Here is a 14,478-nt window from a genome sequence, read left to right on the forward strand (position 1 = left end):
TAAGTGTTCGGCAAGGCAGCTGAAGCGCTGCATTAAGGGATCTATAGTTTATTGTGTTACCAGCGCTTTATATCCCCGGGCCATTAATAACAATAATATATAAAATGATCTCGTGGGCCGGATGTGGCCTGCGGGCCTTGAGTTTGACACATATGGACTAAATAGAACTTGAAAAGATATATTTTTTTCAAATGTGATCGCGCAATTCAGATAGAGTTGACGCGCACTATAGTACATCGAGCCTGCGTGCTATTGTGGTTTTGCCTGCATGCCTCAATAAGTTACCCTCCCCTGGCTCTTACTTTTTACCGTTCATCTAATGAATACACTGAGTATGGCTTTACCAAAACAATCATTGATCGTGAATAAAGTATCCATTATTCATAAAGCTTCAATTGGTGATCTGTCTTTCTGCGTTAACCGCATATTTTTTTATACGTCTCAAACCAAGGGGATGAGAGGCTAAAATGAATCGGGAAGCGCATGTACATACTCAGTGCATCCCCTCTCGGGAATCGAACCTCGGACGGCGGCGCTAGAGGCAAAGCCTCTACTATTGCGCCACGGTGTGTAGTTTGTCTATTTGAGCGTAGCAGTGTAATTTGTTTTTTGTTCAGCACTCTTTGGAACTGTTGCTTTTGTCTGCGACGCGCCAGTTCACGTGAGCCGCTGAATATGGTTTTATATGTCACTCGCTCACTTCTAATTGTTTCGCTGCCTTCTTAATTATATAATGTATGTTTTCTTCAGCGGTTTTTGGAGCGCTTCCTGGTTTTCTACGTACTGCGTGATTACGTGGGAGGCGTGATGATGTCACACGAAAATCCGCCCGCCACGGCTTTCGAGCTCAACTCCATTACAGTATATGCAGAAAAATAGCTTCCAGTTATGACTATTACGCGTAGAATTTCGAAATGAAACCTGCCCAACTTTTGTAAGGAAGCTGTAAGGAATGAGCCTGCCATATTTCAGCCTTCTACCCACACCGGAAGTTGGAGAATTAGTGATGAGTCAGTGAGGGCTTTGCCTTTTATTAGTATAGAAATATATGTATTTGTGTGTATATATGTGTGTGTATGTATGTATGTATGTATGTGTGTGTAGGTATATGTAGATATGTATATATATATATATATATATATATATGTGTGTATATGTGTGTGTGTATATATATGTGTATATGTACTGTATATATGTATGGATATGTATATATATATAAATATATATATGACAGCAACACTCGTCACTCACAACAGTGACAAAACAATTACATTGACAATCATGTTACGTTATTTTCAAAATGTTTCCTTTTCTTTTTCATTACTTCTTGAACACACTACTTCTCCGCTGCGAAGAGCGGGTATTTTATATATCGAGTTCATCTATCTCGCCTAAAACTGTCCAAAATGTTTCCAGGGCAAGATCCAACCTGCGAATGCTGCAACCAAGTCTCAGCCTCACTGGGTCACATGTTTTGGGCCTGCACCAAACTAACATCATTTTGGACCAAAATTTTTAAGTGCCTTTCAGACAGCCTTGGTGTCACAATCCCTCCTGACCCACTAACAGCTGTATTTGTTGTTCTTCCAGATGGGTTTAAAGTGGAGAAGGACAAACAAACTGTGATTGCATTCACTACACTTTTGGCACGCAGACTTATCTTTGCTAAACTGGAAGAATCCTAACTCTTCTCTTTTAAGTCAGTGGGAAACCAATGTTTTATACTATTTGAAATTGGAAAAAATCAAATATTGAGTTTCAGGATCTGTACAGAATAATTTCAAAACCTGGCAGGATCTAATCAATAATATTTTAGAATAAGCTCTTAAAGCACCGAAGAAGCAATTATCTCCGCATTTCTTTTTCTTCTCCATCTCTATTGGCCTATTAAACTCATCAATTTAGGTATGTTTACAAGCCTTAAGTTTTACCCCGTTAGCCATGCTCTCTCTCTCAGGGGTGGGGGTCGACTTGTTTTCATTTCTATTTTTTTGTAAAAATTGATCTATTTGTATGGAATGATTATAATAAAATTAATAAAACAAAAAAGAAGAAATTTCAGATTTGATTTAAAAGCTGAGTAAACATCAACAACAAAATAATTTTTCAACGTGAGTTGCAAGTTAGTATTTCCCATAAAACAGAAAAAAGTTAGCCAGTGTGCACTTATTTACTAAGTGTACACAATCTATTTGTAAATTTGGTAACTCCATAAAGGTCATATTTAAATTATTATTTAATCTTTATTTATCTAAAGAAACCTTTTTTAACTGAAAATTCCTTTTGTGTTTGATTATTGTTATTTATTATTAATAAACCTATCTATTTTATTTAACAATTGTTTTTATTGAATTTTAAATATTTGGAGATGAATTTTGCATTTTTTATGCAAAATAGTAATAATCATCAAAACCATTAAGGAACTGAACCATGTTTGATGTTTAATCATTTCTGTTAAACATCTCTTGTCACATGCCCAGTTAACTTTGAGGCCATTTCTCTAAATATGTGAGATTAAAATTTTAATCTTTAAGTGCAGTTGCTTTTCTTATCTAGCAGGTATCTAAAATCTTTTCACAGAGTATGTAGTAACATCATCACACTGTACACTACCATGGACTGCTAACTGTTTTATAGGATAACTGTGTGTAATTTGTAAACCTTTTGATGGAGCTGAATGATTCAAGCAGCTCATGATATGTGCCTTTATAACTTCTACTTGTACTTTCTGATTTGTGAGCACCATGGTAACACAAAAGTTGTCTCTGTTGCATTGTTTATCCTTCCATTTTTACAATTTAATTTTTAGGGCCGTGGAGTTTAAGGTTACAATCCAGCAAACATCAAACACAAAGACATGACCAACCAATTAAGCTAAATTAACTTGCAGTGTTAGAACAATTATAAGACACAGAAAGAGAATGTGCAAGAACCCATGTTTTTTATATAAAACACATATAGGTACTATATATTTATCAAATAAAACATTATCATTTAGTCTTTTATCACTTTTGAAAGGCCTCTTGGAAAAATATTGGTACACATCTTAATTCATTTTTTGAATAACCTTAATAAAATGAAAAATGGAATATCCTCACATTGTTGGAAATTTAAAATGACAAATGCATTTATCACCCTTTATCCACATACTTCCACCCACCTATAATCTACATATTTAAAAGGACAAATGATGTTTTACTTTTATGAAAAACCACATACAAAAATCTAATAAATAAATTGTCTTTTTTATAATGAATAGCTTTCAAACCAAAGCAACACAACTATCATCATCTGCATATCTTCTTGCATTCTTTTTTGACAATGTGCAATCAGAATTGTGACAGTACATTCATTCACTTGAACATTAACCACTGTACGATGCACTCTACAAAAACAAACACAAATTTTCAAAAAATATTAGTTCAACGGTAAAACAAAACAATGAAGACATTACCAGTTCAGCACAGTTCTCCCTTTCTTTTTCTGAAGATCTAATTTTTTCCAGTAGTTCCTTTACTTGTGCTTCAGCTTCAAACAGTTTGTTTTGGGCATTTTTGGACTGTTCCTCAAGGTGACTTGCTTCAGTTTTAAGTTTCGCTATAATGTTATTACAATCCTTTAACTGTCGAAAAACAAGAAAGCATATAAATATGTATCCATTAATTAAAACAACTAAATGTTAATTGTTGTTAGCTTCAGTATATTTACTAAGAATCCAAAATTATTACCATTAAAGTATTTCTTTATAGCATAGAAGCTAAGCACTAATTTTTAATGCTAAAACAAACTGAATACTTTTTATGTTGCATTTTAAACCTCAATCATTTTAACTTCCGTTGCCACACTTCCATGCTAAATACTATGGGATGCTAAAAGACATATAAAAAAAGTGATTACAAATCACTGATATCAGCAGCTGTACTGAGGATCCAGCCTGAATAGTTTGGATGTCTGTCAAGGCTGTGATCTGTGATTTCACCATTAGTTTTGCCAGCAGTCTGTCCCATTCGAGATATGCAGAGTTTAGAAAACTCTGTTCCTAGTACATTGGGTCCAAAATATACAGTAAGCTGGTAATTACATGTAATAGGATGGAACTAAATTCCCTACTCCATTAAAGTGTTGAGTTTGAAATCAATTGCATGACAGCTCGACATTATGTATGCAGTGCCTACCCAGTAAACTGCTGTTACTTTGTTGTGTCTCTCTCACTTCAATCTCTCCAATTTTAAATTACTCTAATCCTTATTATAAATAAGACTAATCCTACTAATCCTTCTGAGATAAACGTTTCTGGTAGGTCTATTCAGAACATTTTCCAGGTAACTGTAGTGCTTCTCCTTCTGATATTAAATCCTTTTTAGGTACTTTGACTATTTCCAGATTATCAGGTGAGAAAGATTTTATGATGGACACCCCAATATCTCTCTCTGAGCTTGGGGAGGCCTTAGATTTCTTGACTTCTGGCAAACACCCTGGCCCTGATAATTTACTGCCAGAAACACTTACCTGTCCCACTTTATCACATGTTTAATTCTGCAATCTGAATAATTAAATCTAACATTGAATTAATAAAAAAAATCATTATACTTCTCCAAAAAGACAAAGTAATTTACTGAATATTCCAATTATTGTCCCCTATCTCTCAGGAATACAGATATCAAATTTATTAGCAAATAACCTTGTGCATCATCTACAGGTAGTGGTCTAAAAATTGACACAATCCATTTAAAATGGGTTTATTAAATCTTGTCAGGCTGTGGACAATATCAGTCACCTTCTTTAAATTATAGAGGCAGTACTTACTACATCTTCTTTATCCTCCTTGATCGCATGATTGCATTTTTTTGGAAGGTCTTTGAGGGAATGGGGTTTGAAGGATGGCTTATTAATATGGTTCAAACTCTTTACTTTCCTCCCACTGCCAGCCTGTCAACAAACTCAAATATTCCAAATCTATCCATTTATATAAAGGTGCCATACAGGGATCACCTCTTCCCCCTCTACATTTTTACTGTCTCTACAGACCATTGCCACTAACCACCACAAATGTCAGCTGATCTCCCCCATTATAACACTAGGGATAAGATTTTCCTGTATGCACATGAAAATTTACTTTTCTTAGCCAATGTTTTTAAAGGATACATTCTTCAGACAAACATGGTGTATATGGATTAGCCACATAATTGTGCTCTAAAGTGAAGCACTTTCTATAAATTAAAATGCAGCAGGTAGGGTAATAAAGGATAAAGATGGAAACATACTCACAAGTGAGTACTTTGAGAGGCTTATGAATGAAGAGAACAAGAAAGAGAAGAGGTTGGATGATGTGGAGACAGTGAATCAGGAAGTACAACGGACTACCAAGGAGGAAGTAAGGACAGCTGTGAAGAGTATGAAGAATGGAAAAGCCGCTGGTCCAGATGACATGCCTGTGGAAGCATGGAGGTGTATAGGAGAGATGGCAGTGGAGTTTTTAACCAGATTGTTTAATGGAATCTTGGAAAGTGAGAGGATGCCTGAGGAGTGGAGAAGAAGTGTACTGGTGCTGATATTTAAGAATAAGGGGGATGTGCAGGACTGTAGTAACTACAGGGGGATACAATTCATGAGCCACAGCATGAAGTTATGGGAAAAGGTAGCGAAAGCTAGGTTAAGAAGTGAGCAGCAGTATGGTTTCATGCCAAGAAAGAGCACCACAGATGCAATGTTTGCTCTGAAGATATTGATGGAGAAGCTTAGAGAAGGCCAGAAGGAGATGCAATGCGTCTTTGTGGACCTGGAGAAAGCATATGACAGGGTGCCTCAAGAAGAGTTGTGATATTGTATGAGGAAGTCAGGGGTAGCAGAGAAGTATGTAAGAGTTGTACAGGATATGTACGAGGGAAGTGTGACTGTGGTGAGGTCTGCGATAGGAGTGACGGATGCATTCAAGGTGGAGATGAGATTACATCAGGGATCGGCTTAGAGCCCTTTCTTATTTGCAATGGTGATGGTTGACAGACGAGATTAGACAAGAGTCCACGTGGACTATGATGTTTGCTGATGACACTGTGATCTGTAGCGATAGTAGGGAGCAGATTGAGGAGGCCCTGGAGAGGTGGAGATATGCTCTAGAGAGGAGAGGAATGAAGGTCAGTAGGAACATGACAAAATATATGTGTGTAAATGAGAGGGAGGTCAGTGGAATGGTGAGAATGCAGGGAGTAGAGATGGCGAAGGTGGATGAGTTTAAATACTTGGGATCAACAGTACAGAGTAATTGGGATTGTGAAAGAGAGGCGAAAAAGAGAGGGCAGGCAAGCAGGCAGGGTGGGATGGGTAGAGAAGAGTGTCAGGAGTGATTTGTGACAGACATAGATATACAGTGGGATGCAAAAGTTTGGGCAACCTTGTTAATAGTCATTATTTTCCTGTATAAATCGTTGGTTGTTACGATAAAAAATGTCAGTTAAATATATTATATAGGAAACACACACAGTGATATTTGAGAAGTGAAATGAAGTTTATTGGATTTAGAGAAAGTGTGCATTAATTGTTCAAACAAAATCATGCAGGTGCATAAATTTGGGCACCACAAAAAAAAAATGAAATCAATATTTAGTAGATCCGCCTTTTGCAGAAATTACAGCCTCTAAACGCTTCCTGTAGGTTCCAATGAGAGTCTGGATTGTGGTTGAAGGTATTTTGGACCATTCCTCTTTACAAAACATCTCTAGTTCATTCAGGTTTGATGGCTTCCGATCATGGACAGCTCTCTTTAACTCACACCACAGATTTTCAATTATATTCAGGTCTGGGGACTGAGATTGCCATTCCAGAACGTTGTACTTGTTCCTCTGCATGAATGCCTTGGTGGATTTTGAGCAGTGTTTCGGGTCGTTGTCTTGTTAAAAGATCCAGCCCCGGCGCAGCTTCAGCTTTGTCACTGATTCCTGGACATTGGTCTCCAGAATCTGCTGATACTGAGTGGAATCCATGCGTGCCTCAACTTTGACAAGATTCCCAGTCCCTGCACTGGCCACACAGCCCCACAGCATGATGGAACCACCACCATATTTTACTGTAGGTAGCAGGTGTTTTTCTTGGAATGCTGTGTTCTTTTTCCACCATGCATAACGCCCCTTGTTATGCCCAAATAACTCAATTTTAGTTTCATCAGTCCACAGCACCTTATTCCAAAATGAAGCTGGCTTGTCCAAATGTGCTTGAGCATACCTCAAGCGGCTCCGTTTGTGCTGTGGGCAGAGAAAAGGCTTCCTCTCCATCACTATCGCATACAGCATCTCCTTGTGTAAAGTGCGCGGAATGGTTGAACGATGCACAGTGACTCCATCTGCTGCAAAATGATGTTGTAGGTCTTTGGTGCTGGTCTGTGGGTTGACTCGGACTGTTCATGGGTTTGTGTACTATTCTGACACCTGACCTGGCCAGGATGCGTGCAGCACCTTCAGACACATTGTGGTGATAAGGGAGTGAGTGCCAGGTTGGGTGGGGGTTATGATTCGAGTCAATTGTTTGTTGAGTTTTTTACACAGAAGACGCCATGAACAATCTGCGCACGGTCCTCTTTAATGCCAAAAACAAGAAATCGTCAGCAGAAACACTAAACGCAGTATACAGCATTCCATGCAATTCGTGCTCAGCGGTATACATAGGACAAACTTCAAAAAGAATCGCAACACGTATACAGGAACACCGCAACGCCGTCAGAAGAAAGGACACACTGTCATTGATCTATAAGCATACTAAATCAACAGGACATACATTTAATTGGGACGATGTACAAGTAAAATTTAAAGCCAATAATAAAAGTGCTAGAGAGCTGGCTGAATCCTGGTTATCAAATGAGAACGCCATCAACAGACACTTGGACATAAATCCAGCATATACAAACTTAAGAAGAACTTATTCTTAATAAACAAGACTTTACTCCAAACAACCTCACCCAACACACGGACCTAGCCACCCCCCCCCTCCTCCCCCTGTAAGGTATTGCTATGTATTGCCTTTGATTCTTGTATGTCTAAGCATTATCCTCTGATGAAGACCCCTGGAAGGGGTTGAAAGCTCAGGAATAAAAACTACTTTATGATACGTGATTCATTTTCTCCCTTTGTGGATCTCCAACTGCTAATATGCAAACCGTATCACAGACCTTCTCTTCCATATATATATATATATATATATATACACACAGACACACATTTACATACACTTATATCTATCTATCTATATATATATATATATATATATATATATATATATATATATATATATATATATATATATATATATATATATATATATATATATATGTATATCTATATCTATCTATATGTATATATCCATCTATCTATATATCTATATCTATATATATCTCCTTTGGTGTGCGAGCAGCTGTTGCTAGAGGTGCCAGAATCCATTGAGGAAGAAAAATTAAAAACATTATTTGTACAAAATCCTAATTTATCTATCCATTCCTAAATAATTAAATGGGCAGACTATTTCGTATAAGTGCAATACGCTGCTTGTTAAAACGGATGACTCCTAATCTTACGTGCACTTAGTGCTGCGTGGGTATTATGAACTATCGTATTTGTTCTATTTAAATTTTAAATATAAGTAATTTTTATTTGGTCGACAGAAATATGTTTAGTAGGAATGAAAGTTAAATTTAATCATCATTGCATAAATTTTTCTTCACCATAGAAATTTAAAGACTAAATCCAACTGCCTGATGGGCTCATCAGGCAGTACACACTCACTACACCACCTCTCGCGAATTGAACCTCAGACGTCAGCGCTAAAGGCGAAGCCTCTCATGTTGCGCTAGGGTGTGTGGTTCTTTTATTTGACAGTATGTAGATCAGGGTGTATGTATGTATATATATATATATATATTATATATATATTGTAGCGACCCGTGGTCGAGTCTTGAAGTTTTAAAGCTGAACTCTGCTGTGCACCTCTCCCAAGCTGTCGGCTAGCGGATTGCCAGCGTTATGCACGCAGCTGTACCCAGCTCTTTAAGTAGCGAGCACTCGTGTCCCATACACCGCGACGACTCGAAAGTGTCTCGGCATTAATTGCTTAGACGAAATCTTAGCAATAATAACAGCTCTGTCCTGTTGTATCCTTTTATTCACAGATAGACAGTAAACAAAGCTCAAATTCATCTGCTTAACCACTGCCAAGGTCAACAGCAAAACGACATTTCTTAACGGCGGTATCTATTTACATTTTTACAACCCCGGACGGCGATATCCCAACCCACCCCACCGGACTGAGCACAAACACATATAACATTTACAACAGGAAAGACAATTACGTACTTAGTTAATCTATACACAACAATAAGCTTTCACATAAATTTCCCATAATTTCCCCACAACTATTTACATAATTTACCCACAAGGCGTCACTCCGCCAGCGCTGACTGCCGGGTTGCTACAATATATATATATATATATATAAATATAACTTTTGAGAATGCAACGTATAGTTTTGTCCAGGAGTAAAGCAATGTTGCCTCAAATCAATGGCAACCTTTTGTAGGGTGTGTCCCTGAGACTTATTAATTGTCATCGCGAAGCAGAGCCTTACTGGAAATTTGAGGCATTTCAATTGAAATGGGAGATCAGGGGGTATGACGGTGATGCCAGGAATACATTGAGTGTGGAGAAACTCTAGTGACAGAGTGTGTATTAACTTGTGGATTTTTCTGTGAGTATTTGGTGGCAATGTGACGAAGTTGCTTTGGAAGACGGCTTTAGCCGTGGAGCTCAGCTCAGAGCGAAATGAGGTGAATGGGAGGGGAGATGATGACATGACTCCCCCACCCGCCTTAACTGTCAATCCCCACAAACACAGTCTCGAATTTGCATAAGCACAGCCCTTCACCTGCAATTTTAACTTAGTTACAAAGTGATCAAAACTCTCGTTTATATCCTGCGTCCTCTCATTAAACTTGTATCCCGCATTACCTGTGGGCATGTGAAACGCCAGCGTAGCCTGTCTATGAACTTAATTTAAAGTTTAGGTTTACACCTTGCTTTCTTTCCGAGGTAGCAGCAGTCATGAATATGGTAGTATATGTCACTCGCTCGCTTCTTATTGTTTCGCTGCCTTCTCAATTATACAATGCATGTTTTCTTCAGTGCTTTTTGAAGCTCTTCCTGGTTTTCTACGTACTGCGTTGATAGTAAGTTCACGTGATTACGTGAAAGGCGTGATGATGTCACACGAAACTCTGCCCCCCACGGCCATCCAGCTCAACTCCATTACATTATATGGAGAAAAATAGCTTCCAGTTATGACCATTATGCGTAGAATTTCAAAATGAAACCTGCCCAAATTTTGTAAGTAAGCTGTAAGGAATGAGCCTGCCAAATTTCAGCCTTCTACCCACACGGGAACTTGGAGAATTAGTGATGAATCAGTGAGTCAGTCAGTGAGGGCTTTGCCTTTTATTAGTGTATATATATATATATATATATATATATATATATATATATATATATATATATATATATATATATATATATATATATATATATATATATATATATATATATATATATATATATATATATATATATATATATATATATATATATATATATATACATATATATATACATATATATATATATATATACACATACATACATACATACATACATACATACACACACACACACACACACACACACACACATATATATATATATTTATATATATATATATATACACTAGCAAAATACCCGTGCTTCGCAGCCGTGAAATACTGAAGGGAATGATTACTTGATCAGTAAACAAAGTATAAAATACCTATACAAACGAACAATAAAACTGCGGAGAACCCGTGGATTAAATTAAAAGGCTGCTAATTCGGCGAAACAAAGAAAAACGAAGTCCTTATATGGCGTTTGTTTATAAAATAGCGGAGAAGCTATGTAAAGGCTGATTGACAAAAAAACAGCGCAGCGGCTTATATGGGCAGGCAGTCAGCTTAAAGAAGGGAAGCAATAAATAACTCTAATCGTAATAAAGGAACAAACAAATAGCGGAGAGTCCGCGGATTAAATAAAGGAAATGGGTATTTGAACAGTAAAGTAAGTCTAAAATAGCTACACAATAACTGTAACAATCGTAACAAATGAACAATAAAATAGAAGAGAACCCGTGAATTAAATAAAACGGTTGCTTCGTTGGTGAAGCAAGGAAAAAAGGACTTTCTTATATGTCGTTTGATTTTAAAACAGTGCAGAAGCTGTGAGAAAGCTGCTTCCTTGGCGAAGCTCGTAAACGAAAGAAGACACCGCAGTGAACACAGAAGAGAACCCGTGGTTTAAATAAAACCTACACAATAACTTTAAAAATCGTAATAAATGAACAATGAAACAGCGGAGAACCCGTGGATTAAATAAAAGGCTGCTTCGTTGGCAAAGCAAGGAAAAAGGACTTTCTTATATATCGTTTGTTTATAAAACAGTGCAGAAGCTGTGAGAAAGCTGCTTCCTTCAAAGTAAGGAAACGACTGAAGAGACGGGGGCGCGTAAGTGGCAAGGCAGCTGAAGCGCTGCATTATGGGATCTGTAGTTTATTGTGTTACCAGCGCTTCATATCCCCGGCCATTAATAACAATAATACAGTATATAAAATGATCTCTCGGGCCGGATATAATTACACGCCGGGCCGGATGTGGCCTGCGGGCCTTGAGTTTGACACATATGGACTAAATAGAACTTGAAAAGATATATTTTTCGTACATCGAGCCCGCGTGCTATTGTGGTTTTGCCTGCATGCCTCAATAAGTCATCCTCCCTCGCTCTTACTTTTTACCGCTCATCTAATGAATACACTGAGTATGGCTTTACCAAAACAATCATTGATGGCGAATAAAGTATCTATTATTTGAGTATGTAGATCGGGGTATATATATACCCGCGTATCGCAGCGGAGACGTAGTGTCTTAAAGAAGCTATGAAAAGAAAAGGGAACATTTTAAAAATAACGTAACATGACTGTCAATATACAGTAATTGTTTTGTGAGTTTTACTGAGTGTTGCTGTCATCAAGGATTTGATTATCATTATTTCTTTCAATCAGGTTCGTATTTGTAGGATGTGTTGTGTTCAAGTTACATTCCGTGTTTGTCAATCGTTGTAAAGATGACAGGTTTCATTCATCGATTCGTTTCTTACTGCATCAATAAACAGCTCGTCTTCTTCTTTATCTGAGACCGACACACTGCATGCACGGGTTTTTTTCACTGTCTTCCTTTAGCGGGACATTGACTTTTTCCACCGTGTGCTTTGTTTCCACAGTAGCTGCATTTATGAATATGCTTGTATGTATCAGACGCTTCATATTTTTTTGCTGCCTTTTCAATTGTGTAATTCGTTTTTTGTTCAGCGCTCTTTGGAACTGTTGCTTTTTGTCTGTGCACTGCGTCAGTTCACGTGAGCCGCTCGGTGTACATGCATCGAAGTTTCCCAGCTGTGCTGGTGCCATGTCGTGCTATGTCCATGGCTGTATCTAATGTTACCGTCCGCACTTAAAACTTTCTCGCAGTTTCGCTGAGTTTGTGCCAAACACCACCCTGACCATCTCATCTTCCTCTGCATAAGCACAGTCCTTCACCCGTGAATATTTACCCGTGGCAGTTTGCTATTGGATTGCCGCTGACGGACGGCCTTATATGGGTAGGCACTAAATTACAAACGCCAGCGCAGCCTGTCTATGAACTTAATTTAAAGTTTAGGTTTACATCGTGCTTTGTTTCCGAAGTAGCAGAACTCATGAATATGGTTGTATATGTCACTCGCTCGCTTCTTATTGTTTCGCTGCCTTCTCAATTATATAATGCATGTTTTCTTCAGCGCTTTTTGGGCCTCTTCCTGGTTTTCTACGACTGCGTGATTACGTGGAAGGCGTGATGATGTCACACGAAACTCCGGGCCCACGGGCTTCAAGCTCATCTCCATTACAGTAAATGGAGAAAACAGCTTCCAGTTATGACCATTACGCGTAGAATTTCGATATGAAACCTGCCCAACTTTTGTAAGGAAGCTGTAAGGAATAACCCTACCAAATTTCAGCCTTCTACCTACACAGGAAGTTGGAGAATTAGTGATGAGTCAGTCAGTCAGTCAGTCAGTCAGTCAGTGAGTCAGTAAGGGCTTTGCCGTTTATTAGTATATATATATAAATATAAATTTAATAAAAGCCCTGTGTGCGTCCAGGTGTCCGTGTGTGTGTCTTCTGGTGAAGTGTGCATGTGTGGGGCCGGCACATTGCACCATGCCCCGCCCATGCACACGGCACCTTGGTCGCACACACACTCGAAGCTGGGAACACAGTGAATGACCTATCAGCGGCAGCGCATAATAAGCAAATAAAGCACACACACTGGAAACTGGGCACACAGTGAATGGCCTTGCCGCGGCAGCGCATGATCCTCTTTAATAAAAGCCCTGTGTGCGTCCAGGTGTCCGTGTATGTGTGTTCTGGTGAAGTGCGCATGTGCGGGCCGTGCACGCCCACATCACCTTGGCACTGGCCACACAGTGAATGGCCTTAAGCAAAAAGCACACATACTGAAAGCGCAGTGCAGTACTGCAGCGTGATAAGCAAATAAAAGACATAATTGCTGGGAGAGTGCTGATTAGGTAGTCGCGGCCGCGCACATAAAATCCGTTGCTGGGGAGACGGCACCCATACAATAATCAGCTACACACCAGCACAGATTAAAATACTTGCTGGGGATCTGCACAGTACTTGCTGGGGAGGCGACACAGTCACGATTATCAACTGCACGCCACACATTACATCAGTTGCTGGGGACACTCTGCTGATTGCCCACTGTTGTGACAGAAAATTAAAGTCATATCACGCACATCAAAGCCAGTATTACTGTCAGAGAAAATTACAGGCATTTTACAGAAATACAAACCAGTATTACTGCGAGAGAAATTTAAAGGCACACAATACACTGACGCATATTACAGCCACATACAAGCCAGTATTACTGTAAGAGAAAATATTACGGACATATCTACTAACATGCCACCCCAAAAAAAAAAGTACACGTTAAGTAGGACAAAAGACACAGACAATCAAATCCTATATAAGTAACATCTCCTGGAAGAACGGTCAGCTCAACAAGTAAACATCATCAAAAGAAAGGCTGAAAGACAAAAAAAAAAAAATACGAACAAATAGATCGATTGAAGAAAAAGAAAATGAGCATCAGAAAACGCTAAAAAGAGAGACTCAGAAGAGCAAACCTTACAAAAAGTTGGCATTTACTTGCCAGAACCAGTATTCACCCACGGTCAGTTATATATTGCATTATCAAGAGTTAGAAGTTTTCCAGATGTTGTTGTCAAGGTTGTAGATGGTCCTGAACAAGGCAAACTCTTGCCAAACTCAGACAGAATATTTACAAGAAATGTTGTCTATAATGAAATT

At 38.4% G+C, this 14,478-nt stretch overlaps 1 protein-coding gene across 3 annotated transcripts in view; it reads right to left on the minus strand.

Annotated features, from left to right (window-relative positions):
- LOC120530174 (putative leucine-rich repeat-containing protein DDB_G0290503) overlaps window positions 1-14,478 on the minus strand; it is a 419,164-nt gene that overhangs the window by 139,318 nt on the left and 265,368 nt on the right. For all 3 annotated transcript variants that reach the window (XM_039754405.1, XM_039754404.1, XM_039754406.1), the window contains one exon: window positions 3,455-3,622. In XM_039754405.1, the coding sequence (XP_039610339.1) occupies window positions 3,455-3,622 (168 nt within the window). The remainder of the gene's footprint in view (window positions 1-3,454; window positions 3,623-14,478) is intronic.

Source organism: Polypterus senegalus, chromosome 5, assembly GCF_016835505.1.
Source record: "Polypterus senegalus isolate Bchr_013 chromosome 5, ASM1683550v1, whole genome shotgun sequence".
Taxonomy (NCBI): domain Eukaryota; kingdom Metazoa; phylum Chordata; class Cladistia; order Polypteriformes; family Polypteridae; genus Polypterus; species Polypterus senegalus.